This window comes from Phacochoerus africanus, chromosome 9, assembly GCF_016906955.1.
Source record: "Phacochoerus africanus isolate WHEZ1 chromosome 9, ROS_Pafr_v1, whole genome shotgun sequence".
In the NCBI taxonomy this organism is placed as follows: Eukaryota; Metazoa; Chordata; class Mammalia; order Artiodactyla; family Suidae; genus Phacochoerus; species Phacochoerus africanus.
In genome coordinates, this window is record NC_062552.1 from 50,866,255 (window position 1) to 50,879,088 (window position 12,834).

At 52.2% G+C, this 12,834-nt stretch overlaps 1 protein-coding gene across 1 annotated transcript in view; it reads left to right on the forward strand.

Moving 5' to 3' along the window:
• The window catches only part of CEMIP (cell migration inducing hyaluronidase 1), a 168,945-nt gene that overhangs the window by 129,856 nt on the left and 26,255 nt on the right, over positions 1-12,834 (forward strand). Inside the window, exons 14-20 of the mRNA XM_047795501.1 lie at positions 3,396-3,601; positions 4,256-4,325; positions 5,407-5,535; positions 8,413-8,498; positions 10,071-10,202; positions 10,980-11,015; positions 11,097-11,252. Of these exons, the coding sequence (XP_047651457.1) occupies positions 3,396-3,601; positions 4,256-4,325; positions 5,407-5,535; positions 8,413-8,498; positions 10,071-10,202; positions 10,980-11,015; positions 11,097-11,252 (815 nt within the window). The remainder of the gene's footprint in view (positions 1-3,395; positions 3,602-4,255; positions 4,326-5,406; positions 5,536-8,412; positions 8,499-10,070; positions 10,203-10,979; positions 11,016-11,096; positions 11,253-12,834) is intronic.

Consider the following 12,834-nt stretch of genomic DNA (forward strand, 5'->3'; position numbering starts at 1 on the left):
AGGAATCGAGTTCATGATTGCCAGGGAAGATAGCCAGAAGAACAAAGGAAAAATAGAATTTGTGCGGGAGGATGGCAGGGAGCTTACCACTGCTTCTGTGTGGCATGCATGGGGACCTGGTGACCCCCGGAAGGGCCACATGTATTTGTCTGTTTATCCAGCGACTCAATCTATCTATCTATCTATCTATCTATCTATCTATCTATCTATCTATCTATCTATGTCAAGCTATGCCACAGTTTAAATATCTATTTCTGGGAAATGTTCTAAGGAAGAACAATCCTAAAATGTTGGAGACAGAAGAGATTTTAGAAGTCACCCTAAGGACTCAGGCAAATCACACAGCAAGTTTCTGGGGGAGCCAAGACTTGAACTTGTGTCTTCTATTCCTGGCCCAGGGCTTTCTTCTATCATGCTTCTCTCTTGACTCTATATGCCGACCTCACCTCACTCCTAATGAGAAGAAAGAAATGCAACACAAGATGGGAAATATTTTTTTTCCTGGTGCTATAGAGAATTGATTAGTACACAAATTTTGGATCAAACAGATGGAGAAGCAAGTCTCAATCTGTCCTTGCAAAAGGGAAGTGACTTGGGCAACTTTCTAAGTCTCAGTGTCTCAGGAGAAACAGAACAGTGGTTGTGATAAGGATCAAATGAGATAATGTATGCACAACATTTCACACCCAGGAAATAGTAGTTATTTTATACAGTGAGCATTTTTCTCTCCATAGCACACCTCAAGGGGCTTGAAGGCAATTTTTTTTTTTTGGTCTTTTTGCTATTTCTTTGGGCCGCTCCCGCAACATATGGAGGTTCCCAGGCTAGGGCAGCTGCAGCCACCAGCCTACGCCAGAGCCACAGCAACGCGGGATCCGAGCCGCGTCTGCACAGCTCACGGCAACGCCGGATCGTTAACCCACTGAGCAAGAGCAGGGACCGAACCCGCAACCTCATGGTTCCTAGTCGGATTCCTTAACCACTGTGCCACGACAGGAACTCCAAAGGCAATTTCTTTTTCAAGCATTTGTTAGAATAAGAATGTCCCTCATTCATTAATCACTTGCCTTCAAAGAGGGACGCCCAAAGTGTGATCCAGACAGCAGGCAAAGGAGTGCATAGGACTTAAGAGGAGCTGAGCGCTGGAGGCAGCAGGGGCCAGGTCTGGCATGGCTCCAGGTCCCTTCTCTGGGCATCAGTGTCCTCCTTTGTAAAGTGAAGGCATTGAACTTACTCTCGGATGTCCCTGCCAGCATGAGCAGCCTGTATTTTCTTGCCTCTTCCTCCAATGCTTGTCTTTCCAGGCTATTTATAACAAACTTTCATAGCTCATCAAAACGGAAGTAGTCCATTGCATCACTTTGGAATTGACTGAAATGCTTATTGAGGGATTGAATAGCATTCAAAACCACGCCCTTGCCTATTTCCAAAGATTAAGGAAGCAATACTCCTTTGAGGGATCAGAGCTTGCTTGGAATAGGGCAGCCGTGTGTGTGATCTCCCCTTATGGGCGAATGGACATGGTTAGAAAACTGTCTTTGCACGAGGGAATCGCAAATCACTCAACCTTTCTGAGCCTCATTTTCCTCATCTCTAGAAAAAATTATTGTCTAACATTTCAGCAAGATTAAAAGGTATAGGAAAGAGCCCAGGCTAGTGCTAGGACATAAAGGGTCCTAGTTCTGGATGCTTCCAGAGCATGTCTGCCTGGGAGCTGGGGAGTAAGCAAGCTTTGTCATATAAAAGACCCAGGGAGGCGAGGGATTGGGGTACTTATCCTAGATTAGTTTTTCTCGGTTAGGGGCAATTTTGTAACCTCTCTTCCGCAATGGAATACTGGGCTATGAATGTCTGGAGACACTTTTGGTTGTCACAGCTGAGATGGCTATGCTGGCGTCTACCAGGTAGAGGCAGGGATGCTGCTAAACATCCTACAATGTTTTTGAAGTAGTAACAATGCTGAAGTTGGGGGAATTGTTTTGGAAGGATGTAGGGATTTCCCAGGGCCTGGTGCAGAGGTGGGTACTTAATAGGTGTGGACTGCATGATGTCATAGGGAGCAGGAGCTTCCCTGATTGGGTGACATCACTAGGCAGTCAGGATCCAGGGGTGGGGATGAGGATGGAAGATCTCAGTCCACGTAAGGAGGTGTTTCTCGCCGTCCTCATGCCCCACTGCAGACAGGGCACCTTGGGGGGCAGTGAGCATCTCCTCTCTGGGCTTTTTAAGAGGAAGCAGGATGCTCTTTTGTCAGGGGTGCTTTGGAACAGAGTCGGGCAATAGACAGGGAAGTAGGGCTCGGGCCAGAGGCCCTCTGGAGGACCTTGGCATTCTCAGATCAAAGTGTTCATGGCGATTCAGACCCAGAAAGGACCTTGGCGATCCTGGAGTTCAAGTCCTTCACTTTTTGGTCAGGAAAGAGGTTGGGAGACTTGTCTAAGAGCCCTGTGCTGCCTGCATGCACGGCTAAAACTGTACCCCATGTCTCTGCATGTCTTCGAATGGTTTCTCTGCTGAGCCCACTGACTCTGTGATTCCAAGAGGGACACTGAAGAGCTGGAGTTTACAACCGTTCTTGGTTTTCTGGCTCAGGAGTTGCAAATGTGGCTTGGTGTGGATGGTGAGCTTCAAAGCTGGCTTGGACCCAGGGGTGAGGGCACAGCAAGGAATCAGTCTTACTAAAAAACTCACCTGGCCCAGCTCAGATGCTGCCTCTCAGGTGGCACTCTCCCCACCGCCCTTTCTGGTGGGTTCTCTTTGCAAAATGCTCTACATTAAATCCTGGTAAGCAGTGTACTCCCTGTGTCTCCACCAGCGTAGGTGCACGTGACCAAGTCCAAGTTCTCCTCTTAGACCCACTTCTAACACTGTGTCCCCTTTCCCACACCACCTGGGAAACACCCCCACCTCCAGCTGGGATGGACTTGATTTATTTATTTATTTTGTCTTTTTGTCTTTTTAGGGCCACACCTGTGGCATATGGAGGTTCCCAGGCTGGGGGTAGAATCCCAGCTATTGCGGCCAGCCCACACCAGAGCCACAGCAACACCAGATCCAAGCCCCGTCTGCAACCTACACCACAGCTCACAGCAACACTGGATCCTTAACCCAGTGAGCGAGGCCAGGGATCGAACCTGAGACCTCGTGGTTCCTAGTCAGACTCGCCTCCACTGAGCCACTGCGGGAACTCCAGAAAGGGACTTTAGAGTCACTACTCCATTCCCCTGACCTGCCATCCCCAGGCCTAAGACCTGTGTCCAGTCCACCTCCAAACCCCTAGTGCCCCTCATGGGGCCTGGTGTCTGGCTGAGGCTGTTTATGTTTGCCCAATGGATGAATAAGCACATGAACAACTGGACTCTGGGTGAACTGCCCTCCTGTCTTGACCCCCGCAGGTCAAGGACGTGGTGGGCTATAACTCTTTGGGCCACTGCTTCTTCACGGAAGATGGGCCAGAGGAACGCAATACCTTTGACCACTGCCTTGGCCTCCTTGTCAAGTCTGGGACCCTCCTCCCCTCCGACCGCGACAGCAAGATGTGCAAGATGATCACCCAAGACTCCTATCCCGGCTACATCCCCAAGCCCCGGCAGGACTGCAAGTAAGCCCCTCCCTCTCCACTCCCACCCCTCGCGGGGCTGTGCGCATGCGCTCTTGCCACTTCCCAGTCCCGCCCCCTACTGCTCGCCCCTGGGCCTCTGAGCACCTTACACCTTACGGCCCTTTCCCTGCCCGCTGCTCTAGGCTGCTCAGAGGGCAGGGGTGTGTTTTCTACCTCGCCCTTCTCAGGGTGCCTCATGGGCATCGTTCTTGTCCCAAGAGGACCACGGGTGTCATCCTCGGGCTTTTCCCCACAGAGTGTACTCGCGGCACCAGCTGCACTGGTCTGTTTCTAGACACGAGAGAGGCAGAGGCAGAGACAAGAGAGCGTCCTGTGCGGTCAGCGCTTGGAGTCCAGGGGCTCTCCTTGAGTAGCTGCCACTTTTCTGGGTTCTCCTGACTTACGTTTACTCACCCACAAACTCCTTCTACCTTTAAGATCCGTGCCCCATTCAAATCCTGAGCATGTTAAGTGCGTAAATGCATGCACTTGAGTGAGACAAGTGGGTTTTGGATCAACCAATCAGGGGCTTCTCAAATCACTGATAAGGGGCTCTTCAACATTAGAATGCCTGATGTGCCCCCAACCAAGCCGCAGAGTGGGAGCCAGTAGCCCTGGGTCTGACGCCATTCAATCTCTGCCCTCTGCCCACAGTGCTGTGTCCACCTTCTGGATGGCCAATCCCAACAACAACCTCATAAACTGTGCTGCTGCAGGATCCGAGGTGAGCAGAAACCTTCCTTCGATGGGTGGGGCTGGGGGACAAGAGCCCACCAGGGCTAACCCTCCAATATGTATGCTCTTAGCTCCACGTCTAGGTATCTATGCAGTCAGGCTTAGAAAGAAGAGGAAAAAAGCCAGCTGGGGAGTCAGATGGATTTGGTCTTAAGCAATGCCGCTGTCCCTTCATCATACTGGTGACCAGAGCTAATGAGTAATATGCACTTTTTGGGTAATAACCCATTATTAGATGCCTGGCATATCAGTAGTCTGAGCTTAAATAACTTTTTTTTTTTTTTTTGCTTTTTAGGGCTGCCTTTGAGGCATGTGGAGGTTCCCAGGCTAGGGATGGAATCAGAGCTACAGCTGCCAGCCACAGCCACAGCAATGCCAGATCCAAGCCACCTCTGTGACCTACCCCACAGCTCATGGCAATACTGGATCTTTAACCCACTGAGCAAGGCCAGGGATCGAACCCACAATCTCATCATTCCTAGTCAGCTTCATTTCCGCTGCGCCACAATGGGAACTCCTGGTCTGACCTCAAATGATTTAATTCTTGTGTCGACCCTCATCTGATGAATGAGGAAAGTAAGGCAGGGAGAGCCAACGTGCCCAGGGAGCACACGCAGGATACAAACACAGAATTCTGTCTACACAGCCTTGCTCTTACCCACCCCTGTGTCCTGCTTACCATCCTGGGGACCCTGAGCAGGTCAGGTACTGCTTCTGGGGCTCAGCTTCCATACCTGCAGAAGGAAAGGAAAAAGCTAAGAAACACTCATGACATATCATGAGGATGAGCACAACCCTGACAGTGACTCTGACATCCAGCCCTTTGGTGCCCATGGCTGGTACAGTAGGACCCTCAGGAAGGGCTTTAACAGTCAAGGTCGACCCCTCTCCCTTGGAATATATTTGTCTCAGGCTTTTTGTTGTTCACCATAGGTGTGTTTGAAGCTGAGCGGTGGGCCCAAATGGGTGATAGCCCTAGAGCCACCGCTAGTTTGGGCCATCTGGTCCCCCCTACAAGAACCTCCCTGGTGCTGAATTCTGTGTCTTCCCCCTGTGCCCTCCTCCACCAGGAAACTGGATTTTGGTTCATTTTTCACCACGTCCCAACGGGCCCTTCAGCCGGAAAGTACTCTCCAGGTTATTCGGAGCACGTCCCACTGGGGAAATTCCATAACAACCGAGCACACTCCAACTACCGGGTAAGAGCTTCCAGGCCGCGCCTCCATGCCCGCCTGCTGGTCCGCCTTCCCAGGCCTGCAGATGATTAGAGCCAGAACAGGCACTTGGCGGCAGCCGGCAACAGCTGCATTCCTAGCCTTGGTCTTGAAGAAAAGGAAGAGGCTTTGCACGGCCTCCCAGCCACTGGCCGTCCTCAGCGAGACCCTCCTGTGGCTGCTCCTGCCTGGGCCTCCACTTAGCTTCTGGTTAGAGCCAGAAGGAGAAGCAAGATGTGCCCTCACCCAGGCTGCCTCTCCTGGCGGCCCCTGAGCCAGACTCCTGAGTTTGACTTTGCAGAGCACTTGGTGGGGGTGGGGGTGATGATGACTGTGAGAAGCCAGGCCTGACCTCTGCGGTAGAGAAGAGCAGGGCGTGGTTCTGGAGCAAGATGGAGGCACCATTGGCATCCTTTCCTCTGTTGCTTTTGTCTCGTTAGTGGGATGGGCTTTCTCCCTCCAGGCAGCACTAAGGAGGCAGGAGAAAACAGAAATTCCTCAGTCGCCTTCAGTTATGTGTCAGGAGTTCTGTGTGTCTGGTGCTGGGGAAAAGGACTGGGATTTTGAGCACATCAAGGACCTGCAATCAGGACAACATCATGGCCAGAGTCAAGGGCACGCGGGAAGGCAACTAGAGAGGGAGGCGGAGACCACAACATCACAACCAGGGTCAAGGGCACTCGGGAATGGAGCTTGGGAGGGAGGCTGAGACCCTGCACTGGGGGCACAGGTGGTCTTGGGGGCACAGGGGCAGTGCCTAGACAGAGCCCCGAATGTCAAGGCTGGTCTTCTGGTGCAATCCCTAGTGGTACAGATGAAGAAACTGAGGCCCCCTAGAGGGCAGTGGATGCATTCACGGTTAAAAACAAACAAACAAAAAAAGGCTCAACCAGGGAGAAGCCCATAAAGAAGAGAAATCATCTCAGAATAGACCGTGCTTCCACCTAAGAGAGGGGTGGGGCAAGGGGGCCCGGAAGGGGGACTGGGCAGTGCGGGCACAGGGAGGCCCCATCAGTATCATGTCCGAGAAGCCGAGAAAGAAGTTTCCCGAAGCAGAGGGTCAAGGTCAGGAGGCCACCAGGGTCACCCAGACAGAGGAGAGAGAATTAGCACAGGCTCCGAGTGGGCATTTCTGAGGCTGCCATGGCCCTGGGAGAGTTGTGTTCAGACAGGACAGGTGCAGAGGCCGTGTTGCCATGGAGGGAGGGGCACAGGAGAGAAATGCATTGGCTGCTGGTCGAGACCCCTTCTTTGGGAGGCCTTCCCGTGAGCGGCAGTGGGCCACGTGGTACCTGGATGTCTGGAGAGGTTGGAAGAGGAGACGTAGAGGAGGGAGGATGGTTTCCAACAAGGAAGCAGGCGAGGACTCCTGGGCACAGGTGGAGGGGTGGGCCTTGGGGAAGGTAGCAGGGTGGGAACAGAGCGAAGAGGAACCTCAGGCCGGATTGATTGGGCTGCCTGAGCAAAGGAGGGGCTCCAACTCCACACCACCGATTGAGGGTCCTGCTCCCAGACCCTTCCTCTAGGCTCTCTTACTTGGTTCTCACAGTGGAACTCGGTTTATCAGCCCATCCTGCAAGAGCCTACACCTGAGGCTGCAAGGTGAAGGGATTTACCAAGGTCATTGCTCCTGAGAATCTAGCCCACTTCTTCTAAGTCACATCACCACTGCTCCATCATAAGTTAGTGAAGTGGGGGGTTCAACCATTGTGGCTCAGCCGGTTAAGAACCCACCATAGTGTTTATGAGGATGTGGGTTCGATCCCTGGCCTTGCTCAGTGGATTAAGGATCTCCAGCATTGCTTCAAGCTACATTGTAGGTCATAGATGCTGCTCAGATCCCATGTGGCTATGGCTGGGGTGTAGACCAGCAGCTGCAGCTCCAGTTGGACCCCTAGCCTGGGAACTTCCATATGCCACAGATGCAGCCCTAAAAAAACAAAGAAACAAACAAAAGTTAATTAAAACAAAAACAAAAACAGTTGAAGGGAGTTCCTTCTGTGGCACAACAGGATTGGAAGCATTTCTGCAGCGCCAGGATGCAGGTTCCATCTCTGGCCCAGCACAGTGGGTTAAAGGATCCAGCGTTGCCGCAATTACAGCATGGGTCACAACTGTGGCTCTGATCTGATCACTGGCCTGGGAACTCCATATGCCTCGGGGTGGCCAAAAAAGAAAAAAAAAAAAAAGTCAGTTGAGGAACTTGATAGCCAGAGTGCCTGTCATTATCTAAAGAAGAGACACTAAGTTTGAGCATCCCTGAGAGGTCCAGGGAATCTGACCCCAAAGGAACACTGAACTTGGCCTCCGGGGGCAGCCTCACACAGCTGACTTGACTCCCACTCACCCATGGCTGATTAAGTGGGCACCATGGAGCCAAAGAAGTGAGGTTCTTTCCTTGGGTCAGGCAAGAACCAAGACAAGATGGAGAGAGGATCACAGCCCCCTGCCCCAGGGCAGAGACATTTCAGCATTTCTTTACATCTCTGCGGACACCTTTCCCAAGAAAGCATATCTGTCATTCTTAATTTGGAGGCTGGGCTTATAAATGCCTGAGGCAGTGTGAGTTCTGGACATGGACTTAGCTGTGTGGCCTTAGATAAGATACTCAGTCCCTCTAGACCCCAGTGTCCTCATCTGCACCTCAAAGGGGATACATATCCCAGATTTGACTTGAGCATCGCAGAACCATGCAGAGTTTTTCACCCCCTTGGCTGCAGACCCCTTTCTTCTGTTAATGCATCCTGAGAGCCAGGCTAGTTTTACTGGGACATTCAAGCGTATACAGTAAAGCTGGGTGTGAGACAGTGCCTGCAGCCTGCAGGAGAATCTAATTTGTCCCTGAATGTCCCCTCTCCCCAGGCTGGCATGATCATAGACAATGGAGTCAAAACTACAGAGGCTTCTGCCAAGGATAAGCGGCCCTTCCTCGCTATCATCTCCGCCAGGTAATCAACCCTCGGAACACATACACTCCATGGTGGCCCCTCCATTCATCCCTCTTCCCTTCACTCACTCACTCGCTCGTTCATTCATTCATTCATTAGGTATCTGTTGGGCACTTTCTATGTCCTATACGTTGAGCTAATTGCTGAGGGTACTGTGGTGAAAATCTGAGCAGGGCGAAATCTGAATTCCAGTTGAGGCTCCAGCAGCTGAAAGGAAAAAGATATTCCTAGAGCTATCCAGATCCCTCAGCAAAAGCCAATAGCTGCTTTTTAGTAGGTCAGCAGGGCTGGCCAGGACCAGAGCAGGTCAGGCCAGGATAAGAAGGTGAAGAGAAGAGAAGGGAGGTGTTTCATAGGAAGGAACATGAAGCTTGTATCTATAAATAAATCTGGAGGGTGTTCCCCTTGTATCGCAGTGGAAATGAATCCGACTACTATCCATGAGGGGGCGGGTTTGATCCCTGGGTCGGGGGTCCAGTGGATTGGGGATCTAGTATTGCCGTGAGCTGTGGTTTAGGTTGTACACGTGACTCAGATGCCAAGTTGCTGTGGCTGTGGCATGGGCAGGCGGCTGCAGCTCTGATGGACCCCTAGCCTGGAAATGTCCATATGCTGCAGGTGCAGCCCTCAAAAGAAAAAAAAAAAAAAAAAAAAAGCTCAGCTGAAGACCAGGGGTTGCTTTTCAAAGCTACTGTCAAAACCTCACAATAATTTGGAAAATCAGGGAGTTTCCTTCATGGCTCAGCAGTTAACAAACCCAACTAGCATCCATGAAGATTTGGGTTCGATCCCTGGCTTCGCTCAGTAGGTTAAGGATCCTTCGCTCAGTAGGTTAAGGATCCAGCGTTGCCATGAGCTGTGGTGTAGGTCGCATGCAGACTCGGCTTGGATCTGGCATTGCTGTGGCTGTGGTGTAGGCCAGGGGCTACAGCTCCAGTTCGACCCCTGGCCCGGGAACCTCCATATGCCACAGGTGCAGCTCTAAAATAGCACACACACACACACAAAAAGATAATTTGGAAAATCAGTACCCTTTAAAGAGACCAAGGTGTTTGGTCTCTGTTGAAAGTGGCTAACACCAGTGACATGATCACATCCATGGAAGCCTTGCTGGCCAGGACATCAGCAGCATCCAGGTTCAGCAATCCATTTGGTGGCTAAGCTGTAGATGCCCAGAAAAGTCAAGGTTACCCCCCTAGTGAGTAGAGAGCTGGGCATCTCAGACTCCCCTTCCCGGACACAGGGGCGACACCGCATACCGGGTGTGAGAAGCTGTCTGAATTAGCTTCTGTGCTTTGACCCCCTTCTTGGAGTGGGGAGGGGGGCATCCTCTGTGGCAATGATGAATGAGAAGTGACCTGTCCATAGCCTGCATCGGGCTGGACCCTGGAGAACAGCCCTCTGACTGCTATGTCAAGCTCAGAAAGGGCATCCCAGAGCCAGGTGGTGCACGTTGCTGTTTATTCAGTGTCTCCCAGGGCACCGTGACAAAGAGATGCCCTCTGCCCAGGAGAGACTCTGTTCAAGAGTCCCCCCAACACCATCCCCTGTGCTCCCCACGGTGTGTTCCAGATACAGCCCCCACCAGGATGCTGACCCGCTGAAGCCCCGGGAGCCAGCCATCATCAAGCACTTCACCGCCTACAAGAACCAGGACCACGGGGCCTGGCTGCGTGGTGGGGACGTTTGGCTGGACAGCTGCCGGTGAGTGGAGAGTCACGTGGCATTGGTACAACGTGGGGACGACACTGCTCTCCTGGGGGCAGGGAACAGGAGCGAGCAAGGCAGAGACAGGAACCCAGTTGTACTGATGTTTGACCTAGTTGCCCAGCCAGGCAGGGGCATCAGGTGGCAGCAGGCACCGAGACAAAAAAATCCCCTGAAAGCAGCGTGTAGCTTCAGCCCACCATGCAAGGCACTGCGGTTTGCCCCCAAAGAGTCTCTGGGCTCAGCTCTGTCAGGTCACGTAACCAGTCAGTGAAAGGAAGGATGGACGAAACCAGCACCTTCTTGTTTGTCTGGATCCTTGGTCACATTGATTTCTCACTATGCTGTTGAAGATATAAATTACCGGGAGTTCCCGTCGTGGCTCAGTGGTTAACGAATCCAACTAGGAACCATGAGGTGGTGGGTTCGATCCCTGGCCTTGCTCAGTGGGTTAAGAATCCAGCGTTGCCATGAGCTGTGGTGTCAGTCGCAGACGCAGCTCGGATCCCATGTTGCTGTGGCTGTGGCGTAGGCTGGCAGCTACAGCTCCGATTAGACCCCTAGCCTGGGAACCTCCCTATGCTGCAGGTGTGGCCTTAAAAGCCAAAAACAAACAAACAAACAAAAAAGTGGGAGATCAGGAACTCTGCATGGAAATAGAGAAATAAATGTATTTCTCTATATTATTGTGACCAATTAAGGGGGGCAAGGAAGCCTTCTCTCCACGATATAACTGAGCGAGCACATGCCCTGACTATCTGCTCTTGTCCTCAGGTTTGCTGACAATGGCATCGGCCTGACCCTGGCCAGGTAAGAACAGCTCTCATGGCGCTTGGCCCTCTGTGGGATTCTGTCTCTGAACAACTCATCCCAGGCGTCCTCTCTCTGCAGTGGTGGAACCTTCCCGTATGATGACGGTTCCAAGCAGGAGATCAAGAACAGCCTGTTTGTTGGCGAGAGTGGCAACGTGGGGACAGAGATGATGGACAACAGGATCTGGGGCCCGGGCGGCTTGGACCACAGCGGAAGGACCCTCCCTATAGGCCAGTAGGTTTGCAACCCTGGTGGCTTCCTTATTCTGCGTGGCTTAACCTTAGTGATAGCCGTGGAAGGAAAAATGCTAGTATGCGATTGCTACCTGCTGACTATGAATTCCTCTGTCCTCTTCTGGTCAGAGAAATCCCTAAAACAATTGAGATTTACCAGCAGGGAGGTGAACTCTAGAATGAGAGGGAGAAGTCGAAAAAGTGTGTCGAATTTGAGTCAACAGGGTGACAGGGCTCTCAAGATGCATGGTGCGGTTTGAGCCGCGTTAATGGGAATGTCGTGTCCAGGATTGGCGACTTTGGCTTCTTCTCCCCTCGGACAGCATCTCATCCACTTCTGGGCCCGGTGCGGTGGTAGTCAGCCCAAAGCCCTTAAAGGAGAATAACCAGGAGGGTGACACAACCCAAAGTTGTGTCACACCCAGATGGAGGTCTTCGGGCAGAAAATGGACCCGGCCTGTGGGGGAACCAGCACGGGCGATGCTATCACACATTCTCAGGGCTGCCACGCACAGACCCAGTGAACCTCACTCTGCTAAGTGAGGGGCCTGAGCATTAGAATTGGTGTCATGTGGGAAAGACGTTTCTAGCAAGCACATTTGTGCAGCATTGGAACCGCAGGGCTGTCCCAAAGGGTCATGGGCATTCTGTTGCTGGATGATAACCCGGGGGAGGGGGAGAGGGAGGGGGTCACTTGGAGAGTTGATGAGCTACCAGAACAGAGGGATTCGGTCAATTCCTGGGAAAGCTGCAGCGTGGGTCAGTGAGAGAAGTCAAAAAACTGAGTCGAGGAGTTCCCGTCATGGCGCAGCAGAAACGAATCCGACTAGGAACTGTGAGGTTGCGGGTTCAATCCGTGGCCTCGCTCAGTGGGTTAAGGATCCCGAGTTGCTGTGAGCTGTGGTGTAGGTCGCAGATGTGGCTCGGATCCCTCGGATCCTGTGTGGCCGTGGCTCTGGTGTAGGCCGGAAGCTGTAGCTCCCATTCGACCCCTAGCCTGGGAAGCTCCATATGCCGAGGGTGCAGCCCTAAAAAACAAACAAACAAACAAAAAAAACCCCAAATTGAGTCGAATTTGAGTCAGCAGGGTGACATAGCTATCACATGGTGGTCAGTGGTGAGGAAGTCTCTCCTTCTGTTGATATTTCTGCTCAGATAAGAATTCAAGCCAGAGAGCAGGGCTAAGCCACAAGCATCAGGTGGACCCTGTTCTCTGAGCACTAAGATCCGCCCTTCCCATCCCCTCACCCCGAGCTTTCTTCTCTCTTTCTCCAGGAACAGATCATTCCTGCCTCTGCAGGTAGGACGCAGGCTTAACCTCCCAGGCTAAGTGGATGTGTCTCTTTGAAAAGATTTCGCAGGCAGAACCCCGGTGTCCTTTGGCCCCCAGCAATCCAGAAGCCCTTGTTTCTGTCTAGCCTAAGTGATGGAGTAGTCCCTTCAGATCATTTTTATGAGCAGCTCTGGGTTTGCGTAGCTGGGTGTCTTGGCGGGAGGGTTACCAGCCTCCTGGGGCCAGAGTGTTCTGATGGTTTCCAGAGGTGAGGTTGTTTATGGAGGCCTGACAGCTCTGTGTGACGCAG